The 24,656-nt window shown below is 39.5% G+C and overlaps 3 protein-coding genes across 4 annotated transcripts; 1 reads left to right on the forward strand and 2 right to left on the reverse strand.

Moving 5' to 3' along the window:
• Positions 1-960: 960 nt before the first annotated feature.
• LOC143476061 (uncharacterized) lies at positions 961-5,531 on the reverse strand. 2 transcript variants are annotated; one of them, XM_076974027.1, is made up of 7 exons: positions 5,151-5,531; positions 4,074-4,198; positions 3,321-3,720; positions 3,117-3,223; positions 2,868-3,012; positions 2,273-2,347; positions 961-1,660 (listed from the first exon to the last, which is right to left on the reverse strand). In XM_076974027.1, the coding sequence occupies exons 1-7, from the start codon at positions 5,356-5,358 to the stop codon at positions 1,617-1,619; spliced, it is 1,104 nt and encodes a 367-aa protein (XP_076830142.1). In that variant the 5' UTR covers positions 5,359-5,531; the 3' UTR covers positions 961-1,616. The 2 variants fall into 2 exon arrangements, with proteins under 2 accessions (XP_076830142.1, XP_076830141.1); XM_076974026.1 differs by having other exon boundaries at positions 962-1,854.
• Positions 5,532-5,730: 199 nt separating this feature from the next.
• Positions 5,731-8,016, forward strand: LOC143475951 (uncharacterized). Its single transcript, XM_076973833.1, has 6 exons — positions 5,731-5,801; positions 6,203-6,257; positions 6,570-6,641; positions 6,739-6,813; positions 7,479-7,886; positions 7,972-8,016. Exons 1-6 carry the CDS (start codon positions 5,734-5,736, stop codon positions 8,014-8,016), a joined length of 723 nt encoding a protein of 240 aa, XP_076829948.1. The 5' UTR covers positions 5,731-5,733.
• An 11,410-nt stretch (positions 8,017-19,426) lies between these two features.
• LOC143475952 (uncharacterized) lies at positions 19,427-23,823 on the reverse strand. The gene is made up of 6 exons (XM_076973834.1): positions 23,811-23,823; positions 23,543-23,634; positions 23,095-23,241; positions 22,734-22,823; positions 21,560-21,637; positions 19,427-19,762 (listed from the first exon to the last, which is right to left on the reverse strand). The coding sequence occupies exons 1-6, from the start codon at positions 23,821-23,823 to the stop codon at positions 19,427-19,429; spliced, it is 756 nt and encodes a 251-aa protein (XP_076829949.1).
• Between the last annotated feature and the right edge of the window lie 833 nt (positions 23,824-24,656).

Genomic DNA, 24,656 nt, shown 5'->3' on the forward strand with positions numbered 1-24,656 from the left:
GTCACGCCCCCCGATGACGTCAGCCCGGTGGTCACGCCCCCCGATGATGTCAGTGTGGCGGATACGCCCCCCGATGACGTCAGCCCGGTGGTCACGCCCCCAGATGACGTCAGCCCGGTGGTCACGCCCCCCGATGACGTCAGCCCGGTGGTCACGCCCCCCGATGACGTCAGCCCGGTGGTCACGCCCCCCGATGATGTCAGCCCGGTGGTCATGCCCATATATAAATTAACACAAAGATGAGAATTATTTATCATTCCCATGTTTTCTTTGTTTATGTATCTCTCTAATTGTTGTTCTGGTGACTGGTGTTGGCCAGAGGAGGATGGGTTCCCCCTTGAGTTCCTCTCAAGGTTTCTTCCTCATGCTCTTAGGGAGTTTTTCCTTGCCACTGTCACCCTTGGCTTGCTCACTGGGTGCTTGGACTCGGACACTTGTAAAGCTGCTTTGTGACAACACCTGTTGTAAAAAGTGTTATATGTAACGCAGTGGGAGTCGGGGTTGGACACATTTGCGGTGAAGAGTAGACTGCTACCTTAGCGGAGCTAGTCTCCTCTAAAGAAACCGCGCCCACACGGAGAGTGCGCGACTTACGAGGCATACCAAACTAAACTGGAACACTCATGGACGTAATTTTGTAATAAAAAGTGGGGGGGACATGGATTCGTCGTTATTTAAATATTTGGTTTTAACCGTAAAAACTGGGGGGAACCAAAACCCGGTTTTTGAAAAAGTGGGGGGGACATGTCCCCCCCCGTCCCCCCCCCCAAAATTAGGTCTGTGGAAACACTAACGAATGAATACAACGAACCACAGCAACTATGAAAGGAAAATACATTTATGTAAATAAGAATTCTGAAATAATACAAGGTACAGAGAAACACAGGAGAGACTAAAGTAAACAAGATATACAAAACCACAACGACCAAATACGCCAGACCACTAATACTTATACACGGGGGAAAACCATCCGCAAATGTAATATATGTACATATATGAGATTGTTTTATATGTAATATATGCTCATATTAAGTAAACACATATATAAAACCTATTAGAAATTGGAACAATTTCATACATTGACATATATGTCTGGACCATAAATATTTGTATGATTATGTATGTATAATACATTAAAATATATATATAATATGTACATATAAAATTGTTATATACACATATATCGATGCACAATATATGTTCATATATGTTGCATGATGGTGATCAACATATATGACTGTGCAGTACACATACTGATTTTATATGTGACATATATATATATATATATATATATATATATATATATGTCACATATACATGTGTATATATATGACCTATATATAGTTTATTTAGTCTTTGCTATATGTGGGAAATATATGTATGTTAAATATAGAAATTATATGTAATACTGAGTGCAATGCTTCATGCAAATGCATGTGACATACCTTTAACCATGTTAAATGGTGTAGTTAGCTAAAAAGAGTAATCTGTCTTTACTTAAAGTCTTTATTTAAAGAGAAAAAATGCTGTTCAATGCATTTTTAACAAACAAACAAAAATTCGCCACTGATTGCTCTTTTTTATCAAAAACCAAACAAAAGAAACATGATAAGTCATCACTGGCAGTGGTTGTAGTAAGTCTCTTCAGTTTTCTTGGACACTGAACAAGAAAAAGAAACACAACAAAAATTCTCCACAGTAATGATGCAGAAATGTAATAAATAACATATATGGCCTTATATCAAGAGTGGGTTTTCTACATTTTTTTTGACGCCCGTAGCTCTGTTAATTTTTGGTTTAGTGCGATGCCTAGTTGACTCCTGGTGGTGCCAGGAAATTTCTGGATCACTGCATCTGCAATAAATCAGAAAGATTACATTTCAGTTTTTATGTTTTACTGTAATGGCAAAGAATATGACAACGCAACTCCAACAAACATGATGAAATGTTATGAATTTAAGAGGGCCAACATTTTCTATAGATAAGTTTAGGCCTTGTCCTCATTAATACAGATCTTTGACAAACTGAACATTTTGCCTGATTTGGCATCTCATTCACATAAAATGACAAATGTTGATAAATTTGAGAAATGATGTGCTCAATCCAACAAGTAGTACAAGTGCTTCTGGTAAGCAACTTTAACAGATGAGACCCAATGAATTATGAAGCTTGTATCATGACACATAACCTTTGACTTGCCAATAAACAGGAACCTTAATTGTGATTCGGGACATCAATACAAAAATAACAAGAAATACATTAAGGGACATACTCATTAAAGCATCAACTTTGGTGACATCCAGGGCCTCTTTTGCCTCACCAGGGCCTGCCTTTTTAGATTTGCCACCTAAGATACAACAAAATATCAGAAATTTGATAAAAATTAAAAAATTTCCCACCCTATATGATTATGCTACCATGCACTTTACTTTTTGAATCTAAATCTGGAGATAACTTGAGTAAAATCCAATTTTGGCAACAAGTTTAAGTCTAAATGTCAAGTATCACTTTGCTATATTTCTGTAATTATGCCAGAATTAGCTAAAAGCATAGTTTTCAAATGTGTTTATGCCCTTGCCTAACTGTACCCCAGGGGTCACCAACCTTTTTGAAACTGGGAGCTACTTCTTGGATACCAATTATTGCTGGGTGGGGGGGTGTCAATTGCTAAGCAGGAAGGCCGCTAGCTAGCGTGGACAATCTCTAATAGTAGCTAAAAAGATGCAGCACTTTGGTGCATGGCAATATAGTGAGCTATTTTTAAAACAAGCCCTCGGGCGACTCATGACGTCCTCGCGGGCGCTGTACCCAAAGAGAGTCCACCCTATATAACTGAGTATAACACATTTCTACCACCAATACCATACCTCGGAGATTGCTCTTCAGAAGTGTATCGATGTTAAATACTCCAAGGAGGAGAACCCGTGCCATGGTTGTGGGGCTGTTTGCATGACTGGCTGACCACCATACATTTTTTGGCACGTACACTCCTGAGCCAGGGTACATTTCGAGCTATTAGACAGAGGCAAACTGTTATTATTCAGAATATTGAAAGAAAAATAATCTAATATAAAAACAATAGATGAGGAAAGGACCTATGAGGTAGTCATACTCACAGTTTCCTGATTGGTGGGAAGCGATGCCAGCTGTGGTTGAGGGCTCTGGCCCTTGGTGTCCAGCCATGCTTCTAGCTTTTCCATTATACTGATGAGTTTTGGCATGTCTAGAGAGCCAAACATAGTGAAAATGAGGGTTTCAGTCTAACCTTTAAAAATCACTTTAGAATTTTTTTTACATGAAACGTACAATTAAACACTTACAACTGACAACACTTGTGTTCAGTGTGTCTAGGTCTCGTTTGAGGGCCTCATTTTCTGCCTGTAGGTGTAGTAGAGCAGTGGAAGATGAGGCAGGTGAAAGTGGAGCAGCTGAGGGTGATGCAGAAGACGAAGTAGGTAGAGATGGAGCAGTAGAGGGTGGTCCAACAGGTGAAGCAGGTAAAGATGGAGCAGTCGAGGGTGGTCCAACAGGTGAAGCAGGTAAAGATGGAGCAGTCGAGGGTGGTCCAACAGGTGAAGCAGGTGATGATGGAGTAGCTGACAGCAGTGCAGAAGGTGAGGCAGCCAAAAGTGGAGTAGCCAACGTTGGAGAGACAGGCCCATGGGTTGATTTTATTTTTTCCAACAGCTCCTTGTCAAACTCTACCCCACATGTCTGCCTCTGTATAAACATGAAAATAAACATTTTGGGGATGTAATGATTACTATTAGGTTGTAGTAAACTAGACCAGTTCTCCAAAAAAATCTTTTTTCTTGCTAAAAAATACCATTTGACAATGTCAAATGACACATTGTTTTAAATCCCAAGGGAAACTTAAGGGAAATGAGCACTGATGGCACTGGATAGTCAAGGAAACTGTCCTGTACAGAAAACAAATTGCTGCATCTCAGGTTAAACTACAAAGCTATGGAGCTTCCACTCCTTTGGAATGTTTGATTTTAAAGTGGGAAAACCCATTAATTTACATTTATATCAGATGATAGTTTTAGATTCAATTAAAGAGTTGATGTCACCTTTTTGGGCATGGATGCTCCTTCATCCACACCAAACTTTGGGTTTGGCCTGCCTTTTCGTTTACCACAAATTTCTGGACTTTGTTGTTTGTCCTTCATTACATTCTCTAGGACAGACTGCTTCTCTGTGAGACATGCAAACAGAAATAGATAACATTTGTTTTACAATTTAAGATAAACTGGCATGACAGTATCGAAAGTTTCCATTAGTAAAAGGTTTAATGGCATGAAAAAGGATTAGGAATAGGGCTGCAGTTTAATTTCAAAGCCCAGGAATAACAAAGGTTATAAATGCAGCTTCACTAGAAACTAATGGCACTGAAACTTCGCTAGTAACATAAATTAAGTATATTCTCACATTGGTATTATCAGTATTTCTCAGAAATACAGAAAAACATTTAACAAATGCCTTCATTTAAACAACGTAACCGGGACCGCGACAGCGATATAGTAATAGGAGACGAATAAGCCTTAGAGGGATTACCTATTACATATCTCTGTTGGCCATTACAGCTGCGTTAGCTAGCTATCTTATATGATTAAAGTATATGCTATTTGGTTAGGATTTGCTCTTCTAGCTAGCTTAGTTACCAAGCTAGCAAACGTTTTTTCTCATTTATTTTCAAAACGCTTCAAGCGCTAGCTCTCACATATCGCGCTGGAATTACAGTGCAGCACTCGAAAAATGGAGATGAGTTTTGAAAAACATCGCTATCTGTTGTGAACCAGAATAGTTAAAATTTCAAGCATTTTCAAGTACTTTAGCCTAAACACTTTTCTAACCTGGAAAATGCAAGATTAACATTCAAGCATTTTCAACGGTTTCAAGCACACGAACTCTGATGAAAGTAACATCGAAATATCCATCACAATTCACCCGCGATACTTTTAATAAAAATAAAAACGTTACTGATCGGGGAGTAGTTGTTTTAATTTGGCTATATTTAACCAAACTAAATGTGTTTACTACTCAGTTAAGTCAGTGGTAGCTAGCTAGACTCATTATCACTAAGCAGTCCACGTTACACCACTTAGTTTGAGTGCAATATCAGTTTACAATACAGTTTCCTACATTACCTGCGATTTTGTGCACTGCCGCCTCATACAAGGGCCATCCGCCTCTGGGTTTCTTCTTCAGCCCTGCTCTCCACTCGATTATGTATGTGGCTCTATCATCAAGTCCATCCATGAAATCATTTATATCGAAATTCCTTATGTGGGAGGTTGGAACAATACTCCAACTTCCGTCATCTTTTTCATCCTGCCACTCCACCAGAGCAAACATGTTTAGCTGTGTTGTTCAGCAGCAGGATCGCTCTCCAGTCGTTTGGCGCGGGCGGACGATTATATTTGAATTTTTGGCGCGCTCTAACACAGAACGCGTCACTGCCCAGAACAGAATAAAAATATATCGCCAACTCAATCAGTTTGCAATCGAAACGAAAAAGAAAATAAAAGGTTGTATAGTTTAGATTATAATGCAAAGTTTAAAGTAACATTAAAGTAGTTTTATTGCATATAGGATTTTTGTTAGAAATAACTTTTAAAAAGCCTTCAAAGGTTATGCGGTTCAACATACTAGCACTAGAGTATTCTGCACATAGAGCAGTCTTTATCGCTATTGTTCGAAATGCTGTGCGGGAAAACTTTCCCTTAGGAGATGAAGTACAAAAGATATCTCGTGGAGGAAAAAGACATTCCCAGAACAACACAGCACCGATGGAAAAGGTAGATGATTTGTTCATTTGTTGACACAAGAGTGTTAATATGTTAATACAATGTTAATGTTTATATATATATATATATATATATATAAACATTAACATAAACCAGCATGATCTTGTATAAACACACCATGAACCGAGATGCAGGTTTATTATTGTGGTTCCTTACACCTTAGTAGGAAAAATAATAAATGGATTCCTTTCACCACCAAAGTCTTTCCCTTCAGGAAGTCACTTAACCCCAGCTTATACCCTATATAAATACCATTTTTACTGTTAGAAAACAGTATGACTATGTGAATGTCAGATCAATTTTTAAGTATGCATAACAAATCAAAATGTATTTCAAATGTAGCTGTTGTCAGTGGTGATGCAAAAATACCACCTATACCATTTGCCTTGCAGACGGATCAAGCATGGCATGAAAGGACAACAAAGTGCTGGATTTTATATGTTAAAGGTAAGGACTGAAGACCATAAAAATGACAGATTTATTGATGTACCCCAGTATCGATTGGTTATCCATTGAGTTAACTGCAAGATATTTCGCCACGACCCCAGCGTCACACTTGCCATCTATTGAAAGAAAGTAAAATAACATTGAAATACATTGAAACACCTGAGCATTGTTAAATATCTTCAAAATAAATATAAATTGCAGAAGGTGTACTGAAGATGTTTTTGAAGTGTGCTTCTGTCAAGAAAAATGGCCCACTTTACAAGTTTGAATGAATTTGTAAAAGGATTTATGCATTGTATTTTATTACAACAGTACCACAATGACATTCAACCACTGGGTGATCAGGATCTAAGCAGGCTTCATAGGACTGGGAAATCCTTGGAGGTGAGGAAAATCAGGACCAGGATGACAAATACTGTATGTTATGTATTCAGATAGGTCTGTTGAAAAAGTTGCTATTTTTTAATATTTTAACCCACAGAACAAAACTGCAGATGAATCTAAAGATGACTATGATCAAAGTGTGACTGACAGCCCTGTTAGAATATCCTATCAGGTGAGAGAAATCGGTTTAGAACAACAGACACAATGGACTGTAAAAGATTCTGTTAAAGAAGTAGCTGTTTTAAAACCTTTAGCTTGATCCTGAATTAAGTGCTTTGGTTTTGATCATCATTAGTGTCATCATTAAAATTACAGAATGTACAGAATTACACTCAAAATAACAGAATGTATTTGTTAATGAAGATATTGACACTACTAAACACTGTAACAAGGTATATTTTAAAAGTATGTTATAATTCTTTATAAAATATTGCTGTCCAGATTTTTGTAGATGTTGATGAATCACAAGATCCACCTAAATTATTAAGTTCAACATTTATCTTAGACAGTCTACAATTCAGATTAATGATTCAGTTTATTACCTTTTTAATAGATAATATTTTATGTATGCAACTGCATTATTTGCTTACACTTGTGGATTTTGTTCAATTGTTGACTGAGAATAAACACATAATTACCCTTCCTGGGGTACCCTTATAGGGTAGCCTCCACAGACACAAACTATTATTTGACTTAAAAAATACAGGTTCAGTAAACTCCACCAAGAATGATCATGGAAGAAGAAATAAAAATTTGATAGGGATATGTGAGGAGTGAGAGGAATTAGAATTTTCAAAAATACAATGACAAATTATTTTAATCAATTATTTTGTACAGGAAGAGCATCATGTGGAACACAAAACAACTGACTACCAAGACAAGTCAAGTGAAGATGATGGTGAGGATATCCAACATGACAAAGACATAACAGACAATGAAATGATGGAGAACAGATCCAACGATGAAAGACAACCTAGTGACCTTATACAACCTAATGAGAAAGCACTACATGAACAAAGAAGAAAAGAGCATGAGTTGCTCCTTCTAGCATTAAAGTCAAAACATTGTTTAACCGATGAAGCACTTGAAGACATACTTAAAGTCATAAATGTTGTCACTGGTAAACACTCAGTCTCAACCACTAAATATCATTTGTACAAAAACGTGAATGATTACAAGGACTACATTCTTGTCAAGCATGTTTGTTCAGAATGCACTATCTTGATGGAAAATGTAGGTGAAAGTGTAAGTTGCAGAAGTTGTCACAAACTTGTTGATGGAAAGGAGAACATGAAATCGGGAAATTTTTTCATAATTCTTCCTCTTGAAGCACAACTACGAAACATTATTGAACAGCATGAGTTTGCGCAACTGACACATGATAACCGGGTTAAATTAAACCCTGATTCAATTGATGACCTATGTGATGGTCTGCTCTATAAAAAGGCAGTGAAAACACCTCAAAATGACAGCAACAACTTATCAATAACCTTTAGCTGTGATGGTGTACCTTTATTCAAATCCTCTGTACAGTCTATTTGGCCCATTTTGTGCACTTTAAATGAACTTCCTCCACATTTGAGATCTGACCACATTATGCTAACAGCATTGTGGTTTGGAGTGAGAAAGCCCCCAATGAACGTCTACCTTGACCCATTTGTAAAAGAGTGCATTCATTTACATGAACATGGGTTTGATTGGGTTTCGCTTTTAGAGGAACGCATCCGGGCTTTAGAAAGTCCTAGAAAGTTTGTAGCAGCTAGCGCAGCTAGCGTAGCGGCTAGCGCAGCTAGCGTAGCGGCTAGCGCAGCTAGCGTAGCAGGCCCGGGTTGCACAGCTGTAGCTAGCGAGCCCTCAGCTCCGGCATTAGAGCCCTCGCAGCGGGGCGAATGGGTGACGTCTCGGCGGCATAACCGTAGGGCTGAGCACCGTCCTTCTCAGGTTCCCGTGTCAAACAGGTTTGCCCCACTCAGTAATACACCGACTGAGCGACCTGTTAAAAGAGCTCTGGTGATAGGAGATTCACAGCTCAGACACGTGAACGTAGCGACTAGTTTAGAGACACCAGCGGCCATAGTCAAGTGTATCCCGGGGGCTAGAGCGCCTGACATCAGGGCTAATTTAAAGGTGCTGGCTAAACGTAAATATTCTAAGATAGTTATACACGTCGGCACCAATGATGTGGGATTGAGACAGTCTGAGATCACCAAGGATAATGTTAAAGAGGTGTGCGAGTTAGCGGGGACGATGTCAGATGCCGTAATATGCTCTGGTCCCATTCCAGTTCGGCGTGGCGCTGAAACCTACAGCAGGTTATGGGCGTTACACCGCTGGATGTCTAAATGGTGCTCAGATAACAAAGTGGGCTATATAGATAATTGGACACGTTTTGAGGGCAGGCCTGGCCTTTTGAAGCGAGACGGCATTCACCCCTCTTGGGAGGGTGCTGCTCTCATTTCTCATAGCATATCTGCTAGGGTTAATAGTGGTAGTGTAGGTGTAGTTAATGGGGATTGACAAACCAGAGCCGAGGCCAGGCAGCAGACAAACAGGCTAATCCGACTGTCTGCGAGCTGCAAAGAGACGTCACCTAGGTCACACCAGATTGAAACTGTGTCTGTTCCTCGAGTACCAAAAAATAATTCTCGTAAAGTTAGTAGACAAAATTTAATCAATGTTAAATTCAACTATGCTCCCTCAGAGAGCAGTTTAAATCTGAAACTAGGACTACTAAATATTAGATCCCTGTCATCTAAAGCATTGCTTGTTAATGAAATGATTACCGATCATGATCTATGCATGCTTTGCTTGACGGAAACCTGGACCCGACCAGACGACTATATGGCCCTAAATGAAGCTTCTCCCTCTGGCTATAGATATGTCCATAACCCCCGTCCAAATGGTCGAGGAGGTGGGGTCGCCACAATATATGACTCTGATATAGGCATTTCTCAAAAATTTGGCTTCAAGTTTAATTCTTTTGAACACCTCATCCTCACTGTATCAAATGTTTCAAATTTAACAAGCAACAAAGTGTCACAGTCGTTTATGTTAATTACTATTTACCGCCCCCCTGGTTCATACTCTGAGTTCTTGCAGGAGTTTTCAGACTTCCTGTCTCATGTAGTGCTATCAGCCGATAAGGTGATTATAGTGGGTGATTTTAATATCCATTTTGAAAATCGGTGTGACTCTTTTAGCATTCATTTTCAAGCAATTCTTGATTCAATGGGTATCACTCAGAATGTGGTGGGTCCTACGCATAACTGTAGTCATACTTTAGACTTGGTCTTGTCATTTGGTATTGACATATCCAGTTTAGCAATTTTTCCTCAGAGTGAGGCTGTTTCTGACCACAGCCTCATAACATACGAGTTGTGTTTAACTGACTGTGTTCATCGGCCACCCCGCTATCAAATTAAACGAGCTATAACACCCAGCACCATAGCCGCGCTCACTGATATTTTACCGGGTCTGACAAACACTGATCCACTTGTAGCTCCGGAAGGACTAGAGCGTTTCACCGAGCATGTCGAGACTTCCCTTCGTACAGCTTTAGACAAAGTTGCACCACTACGATATAAGAGAGCCACGGAGAGAAGAATAGCGCCATGGTACAATGAGCACACGCGTAGCCTCAAACGAGCCGCGCGGATTCTGGAACGTAAATGGCGAAATATGAAGTTAGAAGTGTATAGACTATCATGGAAAAGCAGCCTTATTGAATATAAGCATGCCCTCCATATGGCAAAGTCCTTATACTTATCGGCCTTAATAGAAAAACATAAAAACAATTCAGGACTCCTTTTTAAAACTGTTTCCAGCCTTACGAGGAGTCATGAACAAAACAATTCTCTTATTCCACTAGAGTGTAGCAGTAACAATTTTATGAAATTCTTTAATGATAAGATTGATAAAATTAGGGAAAACATTAGTAGTGCTATCTCAGAGCCTGTCAACATGCCAATGCACCTTGACAGCTGTCTGGTCAGCTCTGATGCCCTGTTAGAGTCTTTCTCCCCAATTGGTCGTGAGGAGCTTATTTCACTGGTGAAATCTGCTAAACCCTCCACATGCATACTAGATGCTGTACCAACCCATCTACTTAAAGAATTACTGCACAGCAATGTAGAACCGTTGCTTACTATAATAAATTATTCTCTGAGCCTGGGCTACGTTCCCAGTTCATTTAAACTTGCAGTCATCAAGCCGCTAATTAAAAAACCTGGTCTTAACCCCCAAGAACTGTCCAACTATAGGCCAATATCTAATCTGTCATTCATATCCAAAATTTTAGAGAAAGTAGTTTCTTCACAACTCTCTTCCTTCTTACAGACAGAACATGTCTTAGAGTTATTTCAGTCTGGATTTAGAGCTCATCACAGCACTGAAACAGCACTAACTAAAGTACTGAATGATCTCTTAATATCCTCTGATAAAGGACACATTTCGTTTCTCATACTGCTAGACCTCAGTGCTGCTTTTGACACCATTGATCATAATATTCTACTTAATAGACTGGAGACACTCATTGGCATAAGAGGTCAAGCACTCTCCTGGTTCAGGTCCTACCTGACAGATCGTTACCAATTTGTGCTAGTAAATAACGAATGCTCTGAGCATTCTAAAGTAAAGTATGGTGTCCCACAAGGATCTGTACTGGGCCCCATATTATTCTCATTATATGTGCTACCACTGGGCACTATCATTCGTAGGCATGGTATTAGCTTCCATTGCTACGCAGATGATACTCAGTTGTATATATCTTCTAATCCAGATGATACCACCACAACTCTCAAGATTGAGAACTGCGTCCAGGATATTAAAAACTGGATGGCGTCTAATTTTCTTAAACTAAATTCTGACAAGACTGAGGTACTGATTCTTGGGCCTAAAGCTGTTAGAAGCAATTGGGCTGATATTCCCCTTACCCTAGATGGTTTTTCAGTAACACCAAAATCTACTGCAAAAAGTTTAGGTGTCACTATTGATTCTGATCTTTCATTTGACACACATGTATGCAATGTCACTAAGGCTGCCTTTTTCCATTTACGTAATATTGCCAAGCTGAGACACTTACTTTCTTTAGCTGATGCAGAGAAGCTAGTTCATGCTTTTGTCTCGTCGAGATTGGACTACTGTAATAGTCTTCTAATTGGATGCTCTAAACAGTCCATAAAGAAGCTACAACTTGTACAAAATGCCGCAGCTAGAGTCCTAACCAAGGCTAGGAAATTCGATCATATTAGTCCCACTCTCGCTGCACTACACTGGCTGCCGATTAAACATCGCATTGAATTTAAAGTTCTCCTGTTAACCTATAAGGCGTTAAATGGTCTTGCCCCACAATATCTGAGTGAACTCATTGATTACTACAACCCATCTCGCCCTTTGCGCTCCCAAAATGCTGGATTTCTCGTAGTTCCAAAAATTAGTAAAACTACAGCCGGAGGCAGAGCTTTCTCTTTTAAAGCCCCTCAATTATGGAATAGCCTTCCAGCTCCAATCCGAGACTCTGACACAGTTCCAATCTTTAAATCTAGACTTAAGACTCACCTGTTTAGTCAAGCCTTCAGCTAAAATTCCCCTTGTAAGGTGTAGGGGCTTGGGGGCCCCCAGACGTTGAGATTTCTGGTGATCTGAGATGTTGATGCTGTCATCCAGCTGTGTCTTGGCATCACTCTATTTGTGACTATGACTTGACTGGAAAGCAATGTCTCAGTGAGCCCTCATGCCTGTGGTCACCTCTGAACCTCTCCCTTTAGTTATGCTGCTATAGATTAGTCTGCCGGAGCCACATGCTGATCACTGGCACGTGAGCTACGTACATTTAAATCAACGGTGGTTTAAATTCATGTCCACTCAGTCTGTATTATCTATCTTCTTGCATGGCTCTACCCAAGACGATTGGATACAGGCACCTGCAGGCACCTGGGGGATGGTCTGGCTGCCGGTGGATGTGCTGATACCGGGGTTCACCTGGGGAGTAACACTGCAGTCGGAGCCTACAATACCAGCATCACTGCTCCGACACGGAATGAAAGCCTGGCATTCATCAACAGACATTTACAGTGACAATATCAAAACCCAGAACTTTCAATTCTACCTTTTACCTAGTCTGATTGTGTGAATTATGTGTGACTTGTGTATTTGTGTGTTAACGGGCCGCCCAATGGAGGATGGGTTCCCTTTTGAGTCTTGGTTCTCCCGAGGTTTCTTCCTATTCCTCACCATCATAGGGAGTTTTTCCTCGCCACTGTCGCCTTTGGCTTGCTCATTAGGGTTCTGGACCCATAGTATTGTTAACCTTGTAAACCCTGTAAAGCTGCTTTGCGACAACTTGAGTTGTTAAAAGCGCTATACAAATAAACTTTGATTGATTGATTGATTGATACTTCAGATGGCGTTAGTGGTACCAGCAAAGTATATGCTTTAATACTTGTAAGTGATTCAGTTGCCCGTCCTCTACTACAGAATTTTAAACAGTTCAATGGGGAGTTTGGATGTTCTTTTTGCTTACAGAAGGGAACACTGGTAGAACGTGGTCAGGGTAAGGCCAGGGTTTACCCATATGAGAAAAATGTTCATGTTCGATGTCAAAGTCAGACTTTGGAGCTAGTTACAAGAGCTGTTGAGACAGGCACAACCTCCCTAGGTGTGAAAGGTCCTTCTGTACTGTCCCTTTTACCTAGATTTGATATAATTGAAAGTTGTGTCCCTGACTACATGCACAGTGTCCTTCTTGGAGTGGCAAGATCAATCACGTCACTGTGGTGTAACTCTGAAAACCATCAGTCTCCCTGGTACATAGGTAGGTGCATTCGACAGATTGACCAAGTACTATTAAAGATTAAACCCTCAAGTAATGTCTCCAGAACACCTCGAACCATAAAAGAACGGCGGTACTGGAAAGCCCACGAATGGTTGATGTGGTTACTCTTCTATAGTATTCCTGTCCTCAAGGGTATTCTTCCTGACAAATACCTGAATCATTGGATCAAACTTGCAAGCGGCATAGCTCTGCTGCTTAACACATCCATTACATCACATCAGCTGTTAGAAGCACAGGACCTACTTCTACAGTTCGTGTCTGAGATGGAGCACCTCTATGGTGTAAGCAATGTCACCTACAATGTTCACCTTTGCCTTCATCTGTCAAGAAGTGTCCAGAATTGGGGCCCATTATGGGCCCATTCTGCCTTTCAGTTTGAGTCTTATAACATGTCATTAATAAATATGGTGAAAAGTACTCAGTGTGTGCCTATGCAAATATGTAAACTTTTCTGGATGGAAAATGCCCTTCCTCTATATGCCAGCAACATAATGAAAAATCCCTCTTCAGAATGTGGAGATTTTTTCAGCCAGTTAGTGAGGGGAAAAAAGGAGCGAAAGCATGCAGTGAGGTATGAGGGAGTTACAGTTTTTGGAGCACCAAAGAGAAAAATGATGGAGCATGAGGACTATATTGCTATACACAGTGTTGCTCATCATGTAGAGAAGCAGGTTGTGGATTACTATGACAGAGCTTTTGTTAATGGTGAGATTATTCACTCTCACACATACAACCGTGAAAAGAAGAGGAATTCAAGCATAGTTTCTCTAAAGAATGACAATGCGTTCTTCTCTGTTAAAACATTCATGGTGGCAGATATTGGAAGTGGTAGGACTTGCTATGCCTTTGGTAATTTCTTTGAGGAGGGGAAGCACAGTTTTTCCAGTTGTGTTCAAAATCCCTTACATTTCTGTCCCGTTGAGAAGGCATTAGGTCATGGGTTAAAGTTCTCCGTCACTACGACGGATTTCCGTCATTTGATTTTTTTGGGGAAAAAATCCGTCAAATCATAATAAACAACACACGCGCGTGCTATCTGTTTTGTGGCCGAAATATGATCCTGTCACTGGCGCTCATCAGCGCTGGATGGATGACGGCGGTGTCATTTGATTGACTTGCGGTTCATTCCGCCTTCAGATTTGCGGACATTACGTAGAAAGGTTTTTACCCCCCTCCTGCCTGGCGTGACCGTAGCGCGCGACTTTGTACACCTGCGCGAACGGCGGAGGCTACTTGCTGCGTCACATTCTTTTTGCAGTGTTGTCCGAAACGATATGTGGTAGTATAAAGAAACACCCCTCAAAAACAGGGGAATGAACATTTACCTGACCAATTGTTGCATTAGTGCTAGAATTTATGCTAAAGTACTTTAAAATGCTTGAAAATGTAACTACTTCGTTTCACAACAAATAGCTATCTGACTGAACAATTCTCTTGTATTACGTTGTAATTCCAGGACGAAACATGAGAGAACGTGAAGACGTTAAGATTGGGCGTTTTGAAAATAAACAACCATTAAATAATTTGATAAAAAGCGAATTATTTCGAATCATTTCGAGTATATGTATAAATATTTAACTTAATTAAATTTAACGTTGAAAACGTGTTGAAATGGACCTTGAAGGTGACGTACAAGTGCTTTAATTCCACCTTGTAAAGGTGTATGAACCCGGCAAACATGACTTTGTTCACTGCGCTGAAGCGCTGCGCGCGCGATGTTAGTTACTAAATTCGAGAGGTTCACGACTGCGAGGCTCTCGCGCACAGGTGGAGCCACCTCGATTACGTCATTTTCGGCGTGCGGACCCTCGCGCTGCTCACGCCGCTCGTGCTGCGTCAAGTATAAAGGCTTAAACCAGGCTTAACATGGATGGTGGTGTTCTGTTTGTATTTAAAAGCTCTATCCAGTGGTGTGATTTAATTTGCCATTTTTGGACATTACATTTTTTTGTAACATACCTACTTAAAGCAGGTAATCTTACGGCTTATGTTTTTGCGATAGTGAATCTGATAAAAACAAGAGCTTCATACCTCTCACCAGGATTCACTAAATTTGACTTGATCTTTAAATAATTTTCTGGAAGAGGACCCCCAGATAACTCCCATTAAATACACATTTAAGTACATTTATTGCTCAGGTGTTCATTCTCTCTTCTGTCCTTACACAGGCTGTTTAGATAAATATACTTTATAAATGTGTTTATTGTGTAGAATTAGGCAAAAGAGGCCGTGTCCCAACTACACCACATTTTCAGTAATTGCTGGCATTGTCTTTTGCCAGGAAAAATTTTCAGTCAAATGAAAATTTCTTGCTTTAACCCATGCATTAGGTCATCTAACTGCAATACCTGCCTCTGCAATTGAAAACAAATGTTTGTTCCTACCTTTGGATAAGCAAAAGTATGATTATATCATGACTTTTCTTAATTCTTATGAGGTGACTGTTTAAATATTTCAAGTCTGCTGCACCATTGCCCACTGCTGCTTCATCCTTCATTTCTGTAGTAGCCCAAACAAACAGTGACTGTAGAGAGGGCTGTGAGTGATTTATCACAACCATAGTAGTTTCTCCTTATACAGGCAAGGAGAGAGTGATACACTATTCAGTTGATTGCAAATATGCAAATGGTTTTCATAGTTTTCAAATATATACTGTACATATTCAGAACATATATGTTAAAATGTGTAAAATATGTTAAGACTATCTGTGAAACCTCAAACCATTACATATTTTGTTTTACTACATATTTACAAATGTTACTAATCCATGTTATTAAAATATATGTATTAAACACATTTGTTTATTTTGTGTATATTTTATGCATCTTGACATATATAATATACACTTACACTGTATAGTAGATATATATAAGATACACATGTAAACATACAGAATTTTTGTATATGTCATTTCAATAAACTGACATATACAAATAGAACATATATGGCTAACGTATATGGATGCAACATATATTACCATGTATAATTTAATGTAATAGATGTTTTTAATATATATAAATATACACATTGTATTATGGATATTTCATATATGTTGAAAACCTATATCTACATATATCCAGAGGAAACATGTATGTGATAATAATACAATTCCATATATGTATCATATATAGAAAACCCACTCTTGATATAGGGCCATATATGTCATATATGACATTTCCGTATGGGGAACTAGAATCAAAAACACAGAAGCTTAGACTAAGAAGACACGAACGCTAAAACAGACAGAGTTAGACAACGTAACAGATCACAAAGCAAACACCAGGAATAAACTAAGAATGAACAGGGAATGCACTACTAGGGGTAACTAAAGCTAAAACATACAACGGACAAGGAGACTAAACTAACCAAATACAAATACAAAAAAATACTTACAAGGCTTTTACACACGAAACTAGAGCTAACAATTAGAGTAACAAAAACTAAAACACCAGGTCACAAACACACACAATAACCCACCATGAGAACACAGAAAACCAGGAACTAAATACCAGAACAATAATGAAACAAACAAGAAACAGGTGAGAAGGCAAATAAAGGCATTCATTAATTATTGTATTATATATTATATAATATATAATTATTATATGTAGCTATTAATTTGTATTAATTAAAGGATTAATACAAAGAAGGTGTGGGAGCCAAGGAGGGCGGAGCCAAGCTTGACATTATATAAATGAATTTTGAATGATTGATTAATTGATTGATTGAATAACAGAAAAGCTTCATACTTTTAAATTCATACTGTAAATATTTTAAATGGAAATACAGACACTGCTATTTTTTAACAGAATCATTTTTGGGATAGGCGACAGAGTGCAAAAATCGGAAGCGATCACGTCAGTCTCAGGGAAAATGGAGGATTTCATGAATAAAGTGCACAAACTCAAAACCTGTAAACTAAACCAAATTAAGGATACAATAACCTGCGGTCAACTGGTACAAAGACAAGACATAGACAAACACAACGTCACAACAACAGGACAACATGGAATACTGCCGCAGCTGACGGGGGAGGCTGGCAGGGGGCCTCTGTAGCATGACAATTTTCAGTTTAAAAATGTATATTTTTTCATGTTTTCATATGGAATTGAAAGGGGCTTCCAGTACCTTTTGTGTATGTGGAAATAAATAAATAAATTGAGCTTTTTCTCAAATTTTCTTCTATTATTTTTGCACATAACTGTGTGTAAATATCTATATCAATATCTATCTGTCTATACACTAACAGTCTAAATGCATGTTCTTAATAACATTTTAATCTAAAGGATTATACTTAAATGTGTTATATGAGTATATTCTCAACACACACACCTACACATGCACACACATACACAAGAGAATGTCTTTAGGACTGATGGTGCTGCTTCATGAAGCTGGTTAGCAGAACATCAGTGTGCAACGCTGTCATCAAAATATAGATCAGTTACTTAAAAGATTATAGTATTTGTTTATTAGAGTGTCATAACATGTTTTCTTTCATTGATTTGGCATCTTCCCTACTTTTTATGTCAAAAATAATAAAAAATCAACGCTGAGTTCAAACTTTTCACTGGTAGTGTATTAGGGTGACCAAACGTCCGTAGTTCCCGGGACATGTTCGTATTTCACATCCTCTCCCGGGTGTCCTGGTTTGTTTTTTTAAGTGAGGAAATGTCCTGGTTTTTAACTTACCTTCATTGGACCATTAAGATTTAAATTTACAGGCGTAATCCCTGAGCCCAGTCAGTGAAGGCAGCCCTGTTCTTAATCAGAATGTGTAGACAGCGTGACTGTCAGTAAGCAACACATCCATTCAGATAAGTGTATATCTGAGGATGGAAGTGATGGGTATTGATTTTATCATCATCGTCACTGATGTTATCAACACACACACACGCTCATACTTTATATGATTCCACATTTGGACAAAATGTCAACAGGAAACAAACTTTCTGAATATGTCCAACATGATATACAGCTCCCTAATCTCCATTTGAAATGTTCAGGTTCGAGGATACAGAAAGCAGCCTTTTTTTAATATACATGCTTCGCATACACACACACACACACACACACACACACACACACACACACACACACACACACACACACACATCCATGAACACTAAATGGTCGTCATTTACCGTCACTGTCTGTTTTTCAACCTGCAGGGTGGTTGGTTTATGCAGGACCTCCATGTGTGTCTCAGGTGTCTCAGTGGATCTCTCTTCAGCCAGGTCTATCTATTCATGAAATGACAACACTCAGCCAGGTCTCTCTATTCATGAAATGACACCACTCAACCAGGTCTATCTATTCATGAAATGACAACACTCAACCAGGTCTCTCTATTCATGAAATGACAACACTCAACCAGGTCTCTCTATTCATGAAATGACAACACTCAACCAGGTCTCTCTATTCATAAAATGACAACACTTATGAAAAGCAATTCCGATACATTAGTCATAAGCCTCTTGAAATAAAATGACATGTGCCATATTTTGTCAATTGTGATTTTTACACCCCAATTGAAATTTGTCCTCCGTTTTTAACCCATCTGTGCAGTCAGAACAGACACACACACTAGTGATTACTAGGGGGCTGTGGATCACACGTGCCCAGAGCTGTGGGCAGCCCTAGCCCTAGCCCGGGGAGCAGTTGGGGTTAAGTGCCCAAGGGCACCTCAGTCATGGCCTGTCTGGAAATCGAACCCACAACCCTCCGGTCACAAGACCAGTTCCCTAACCGCCAGGCCATGACTGCCCCCTCTTCTTTAAAATGTTAGGTTTAATGATTTGAATCATTGATTTAACTCATTTAAATTACTGGAGATCATTTAAAATCATTTATTAATTGCATTGATGAACACTGATAGTCACTTTAAGGCCTTCAGATATATTATGGTGCAATGAATTTTGAAGAAAAAAGGTAATTCAATGAAATATTTTAATCAGACATTTTGTAGAACATTATTTATAGCCTTCACTAGTGTTGGATTTGCATTCACCAAACGTTTGCGGTTACACGCCACCTCGTCAGTCTTATCAGCAGGAGATGGGCGGTCCGGCGCAGGATTGTGGTGACATCGCATGGTGCTGTTGTTGGACTGAGCTTGGTGCCACTTCGTTAGGGTGGCCGCTTTGGTAGGAGAGGCTTGGCGGAGGACACGGCGGCCTTGAAGATCCGACCTCTCGCGGAGCACTTTCATCTTAATGCAGCCTCTGGCACTGCGGAGAGCTCCGACAGCCTGATGGTGGTTCACCTCTCGCAGGTCCTGCCCATTGACCTGCCAGTGCACCGGAGAAACAAGACGGCAGGTGGGTCTGCTCACCGAGCCCATTAGGGGAGGGAGCTTGTTCTATGCTTTGAAGGGAGACTCTTTGGTCTTTTAAGGATCTCTCCGAGCCAGATTGGTGCGATACACTCGCGCACCTAGATAAAAATTATGTTCACTTTTTAGTAGCCTCAAATTCAGATTTAAAGCATGACTGCCTGTTGCTGATAACATCAACACTGAGTTCACTAAGGTAGCGTCTGTGTGATGATGACCTCCAATGAAGAAATACCACCACAGAGTGGAACACAAAGGAAGTGACCAAAAAAAAAACAGTTGAAAATACACAGTTAATCTTAAGTGAACAGAAATGGTGTGTTATTTAGAAGAAGCAATGCAGCTAGAAATGGTGACAATGGTAACAAAATGGTGCCTAATACCGAACACAACATGGCAGCATTTTGCAATCGAGATCATACAGGTGCCTAATAGCTATATCTGTCAGCCATGTTAGATTAAGCTATTAGGCACCTGTATGATCTAACATGGCTGACAGATTAAGCTATTAGGCACCTGTATGATCTGTCAGCCATGTTAGATCATACAGGTGCCTAATAGCTATATCTGTCAGCCATGTTAGATCATACAGGTGCCTAATAGCTATATCTGTCAGCCATGTTAGATCATACAGGTGCCTAATAGCTTAATCTGTCAGCCATGTTAGATCATACAGGTGCCTAATAGCTTAATCTATCAGCCATGTTAGATCATACAGGTGCCTAATAGCTTAATCTGTCAGCCATGTTAGATCATACAGGTGCCTAATAGCTTAATCTATCAGCCATGTTAGATCATACAGGTGCCTAATAGCTTAATCTGTCAGCCATGTTAGATCATACAGGTGCCTAATAGCTTAATCTGTCAGCCATGTTAGATCATACAGGTGCCTAATAGCTTAAGCTGTCAGCCATGTTAGATCATACAGGTGCCTAATAGCTTAATCTGTCAGCCATGTTAGATCATACAGGTGCCTAATAGCTTAATCTGTCAGCCATGTTAGATCATACAGGTGCCTAATAGCTTAATCTATCAGCCATGTTAGATCATACAGGTGCCTAATAGCTTAATCTGTCAGCCATGTTAGATCATACAGGTGCCTAATAGCTTAATCTGTCAGCCATGTTAGATCATACAGGTGCCTAATAGCTTAATCTGTCAGCCATGTTAGATCATACAGGTGCCTAATAGCTTAATCTATCAGCCATGTTAGATCATACAGGTGCCTAATAGCTTAATCTGTCAGCCATGTTAGATCATACAGGTGCCTAATAGCTTAATCTGTCAGCCATGTTAGATCATACAGGTGCCTAATAGCTTAATCTGTCAGCCATGTTAGTATTTTTAAGTGAAGTTGAAAATAAATGACAGTGGCTCTGCTTTTTTCTGAATGTCAGATCATTTTACAATCTGTACAATTCATTGGTCTTGAAAACCTCATGGTCCCTTGACAGTTCAATACTTTACTCCATTATAAATTAATGTGAGAGTTTTCTAAATGCATTATAATAATAGCCTGTATAAAGGCAGTACTTCCTCAAAGAGTGATCATATTTAAAGTTGCTAAATAAGTTGACTTTTGATAAAATGAATTTTTTGGTTCTTTAATTCTGCTTGAATGCCATACATAATGTACTCAGTACGCTGGTAATTTTTGCCTTATTCCTTTAATCAGATGTGTAAAGTTCATAAATGATTGCTAGCACTCACCTGTATTACTCTCCTATCTCCTATATGATTGCTAGTACTCACCTCTAGTACTCTGTCTCCTATTTGAACCTCTGCATTGGCTGCCGGCCCTCTTTTGGTTACCTTGGAAATGAAGATGCCCTTTAAAAATAAAGCACAAGTTGAGGTCAGGGCAGGAGGTTCTTGAATTGTAAGCAAGCCCAGCAGTAATCACCATTAAAGGTGTTTAATGACATCAGATGATGTATTAACGTTAAAACACCAAGTATTCATGCCTCTCCATGAAGTCAAAGATGTGGTAGTGCTCTAAGCTCGTGTTTTCTTCCAGTGTTTCTTGTATATTGACACATCATTTGCCTGGTTTCTCTGTAGCTAGACAGACTTGCTTGGTAATGAGCACCAGATCTGCACTACAAATTGCATGTTTGGCAATGTGTACGAAGTGTATGAACAGCTGTATTGGGTTGTGGGGTTTTCAGCCTACACTGCAGAGCTACTTTGATTTTGCTGAATGCACGTAACCTGTACGTTTCAGACTGAATTCGGACGCTTGCAGATTAAGATTTGTTATATATGTTAAATAGCAGATAGGCAAGACCAAAATGTTATCAGGAGATTGGCATAAGTCAGATTCTGAACTAAGCTATCAAAACAAGACAGGGGTGCTGAAATCAAAGTCAGGGAACCAGAACAACAAAAATCTGATCAACTTGCTTAAAGGGCAAGACAAAAACAAATGTAACCGCAATAGTAGGCAAAGTAAAAAAAAAAAAACCCCAAAAGCAATTACTAGATAGAGGAAACACATCGCAACTTAGCATGCTTAAATACAATACGATTAATGTGAGTCAAGTGACATCAATACGTATTCCAGAGAGGTAGATCTTCAGTGGCTTCCCAAGGCATCATGGGAATTGGGGTTCTGATGGCTAGGGTCATAGGGTCATAGAGTCATAGAGTGATATGACCACAGCATTTTTTTAATGTATTAGTTTGATTTAGTTTGTCCTGACTTTAGAGATATGTATTAATGCATTCTTATGGCAAAAAGAATGAACCAGTACAGGTTCAATGCAGCATCCTCAGAGCTTGATTGAGTAAAGGGTCTCGGGACACTGATTAATATTCAGGCGCTTACGTGCATGCATACATGTGTGGGTTTAGATTACTGCCACACCAACATTGTAGTGAGGGTGTGAAATGTGAGAATAAGCAACAGCAGAGGGAGATAAGGCACCTCATCATTCTCTTTGTAAGGAAGAGAGTCTTTCCCACCTGCCACACTGATACCCAGGACCCCAGTTTCCCCACTCACTTTGATCTGGAGCTGAGAGAGAGAGAGAGAGAGAGAGAGAGAGAGAGAGAGAGAGATAACACCTAAAACTAACCTAAGGCAATTACATTTTTTGTAAACGCCACCTCAGGCTTTGCAGATATGATAAATCAATAATATGTGAAGCAATAATGTACTCAAACTGAATTTCTGAAAACACCAACACAAGCTGTTTTTTCTGAAGACTTACTCTTAGTGGCACTGAGGAGATGAATGATTTTTGTGGGCAGGGCCATTCCATAGGACGTGATTGGATGAGCCTCACTGAACCTGGGTGGCACTCATGAGTTACTCCTCCTTGGGTTGCCAGACACTGGGCTTGGAAACTCTGCATCTTCCTGAACTGTCGCTTCCCCCCACAGTGCTGTCTGGGTCTCTGTACCTCTCTGTCTGACAGAGGAACCAAGATGTTCTGAGGGATACAGAGAAAAACACTTATCAAACTGAATCAAACTCTGGGTCACCCAACACCCCACCACTTGTAAAATTGTATTGTACAATTCGAAAATGTCATAAAACATCTTTACAAAACACATCATATATGAATGATTGCACTTCCATATTACCATGTCAATTGTGATCATGACAAAGTCCAAAATAATAAGAGCACTTAGACTCACAGTCTCCCAAATGAAAAGCTGTTAAGGCCACATTTGTAAAGATGGCTGCATTGCTAAAACTGTGACATCACATCACACAGCCTGCAGTCTGACCTCGTGCCCAGGCTCCTTCATCTCCCCGGCATCTTTCTCTGCACAGGGGCCGTGACGGAGTGCACAGTGATTAACCACTGAGAGACCAAGAGCTGCAGGGCACCACACTTTCCTTGTCACCAAATGCAGGCCAGGAATTGGCCACCAATGGAGGCCATTATTCCCAGCAGGCTCAGCAGCTCGGCAGGCCTGCTTTTGACAAAATGACAAGTTAGACACATGGATCCAAGGATTTACCCACAAGCCCTCAGTTTCCTGCAGTCTATACCTGTGAGGAGCATTTCACCAGTAAAGTGATGGATGGTGTGAGACACCTGTCAGATTCTGGGTAAGAACTGTATGTGAACACCAGGAGTTCTAATAGCATGATACAGTAGCTGATTTGTTGCCAAGAATCGATCAATCTAGTGATATTTTCAGGGATTTTGTTTTTGTTACATTGAAAGCTATGTGTTTTTTGTTACTTTTAACTGGGGTAAAAGTTTTATTATGATTAATTTTTTTATATACTTTTAAAACATTTATATATATATATACAGTGGGATGTGAAAGTTTGGGCACCCTTGTTAATTTTCCTGATTTACCTTTATAAATCATTGAATGTTTGGATTAAAAAATTCAGTTAAATATGTCATATAGGGGACAAACACAGTGATATTTGAGAGGTGAAATGAAGTTTATATGATTTACAGAAAGTGTGTGTGAGAGAAATTATTGATTATTGATTAATAACTATTGATTAGATTATGTTTAATTATTATAAGAGATCATTATGAACTTTATGATTTAGGACATGCCCATTCTGACTAAGCAGAAGGACTACAATAATGAAGTAGTGTGATTCAGTGTAACCATGTTTAGTTCATATTATGCATGTGTGCTATACTGTGACCCAGGTCAGGGAGAGTGCTGAGGGTAAGAGCACTCTGTTAACTGGTAGTCACTAGGCTACTAGTCTTGGGTCATTTAGCTTTCTCTGTGTTCAACTGATACATCAGTTGCTTCCGCTAACTCTAGGGAAGTCCATATTAGGAGATACACACATGTGAGACAAAGTAGCCTGCTGGACGCTTATGTTTTGGAACATGCTGTGCTAAAGATAACCTGCTGTTAG

Source organism: Brachyhypopomus gauderio, chromosome 15 (genome assembly GCF_052324685.1).
Source record: "Brachyhypopomus gauderio isolate BG-103 chromosome 15, BGAUD_0.2, whole genome shotgun sequence".
Classification (NCBI taxonomy): Eukaryota; Metazoa; Chordata; class Actinopteri; order Gymnotiformes; family Hypopomidae; genus Brachyhypopomus; species Brachyhypopomus gauderio.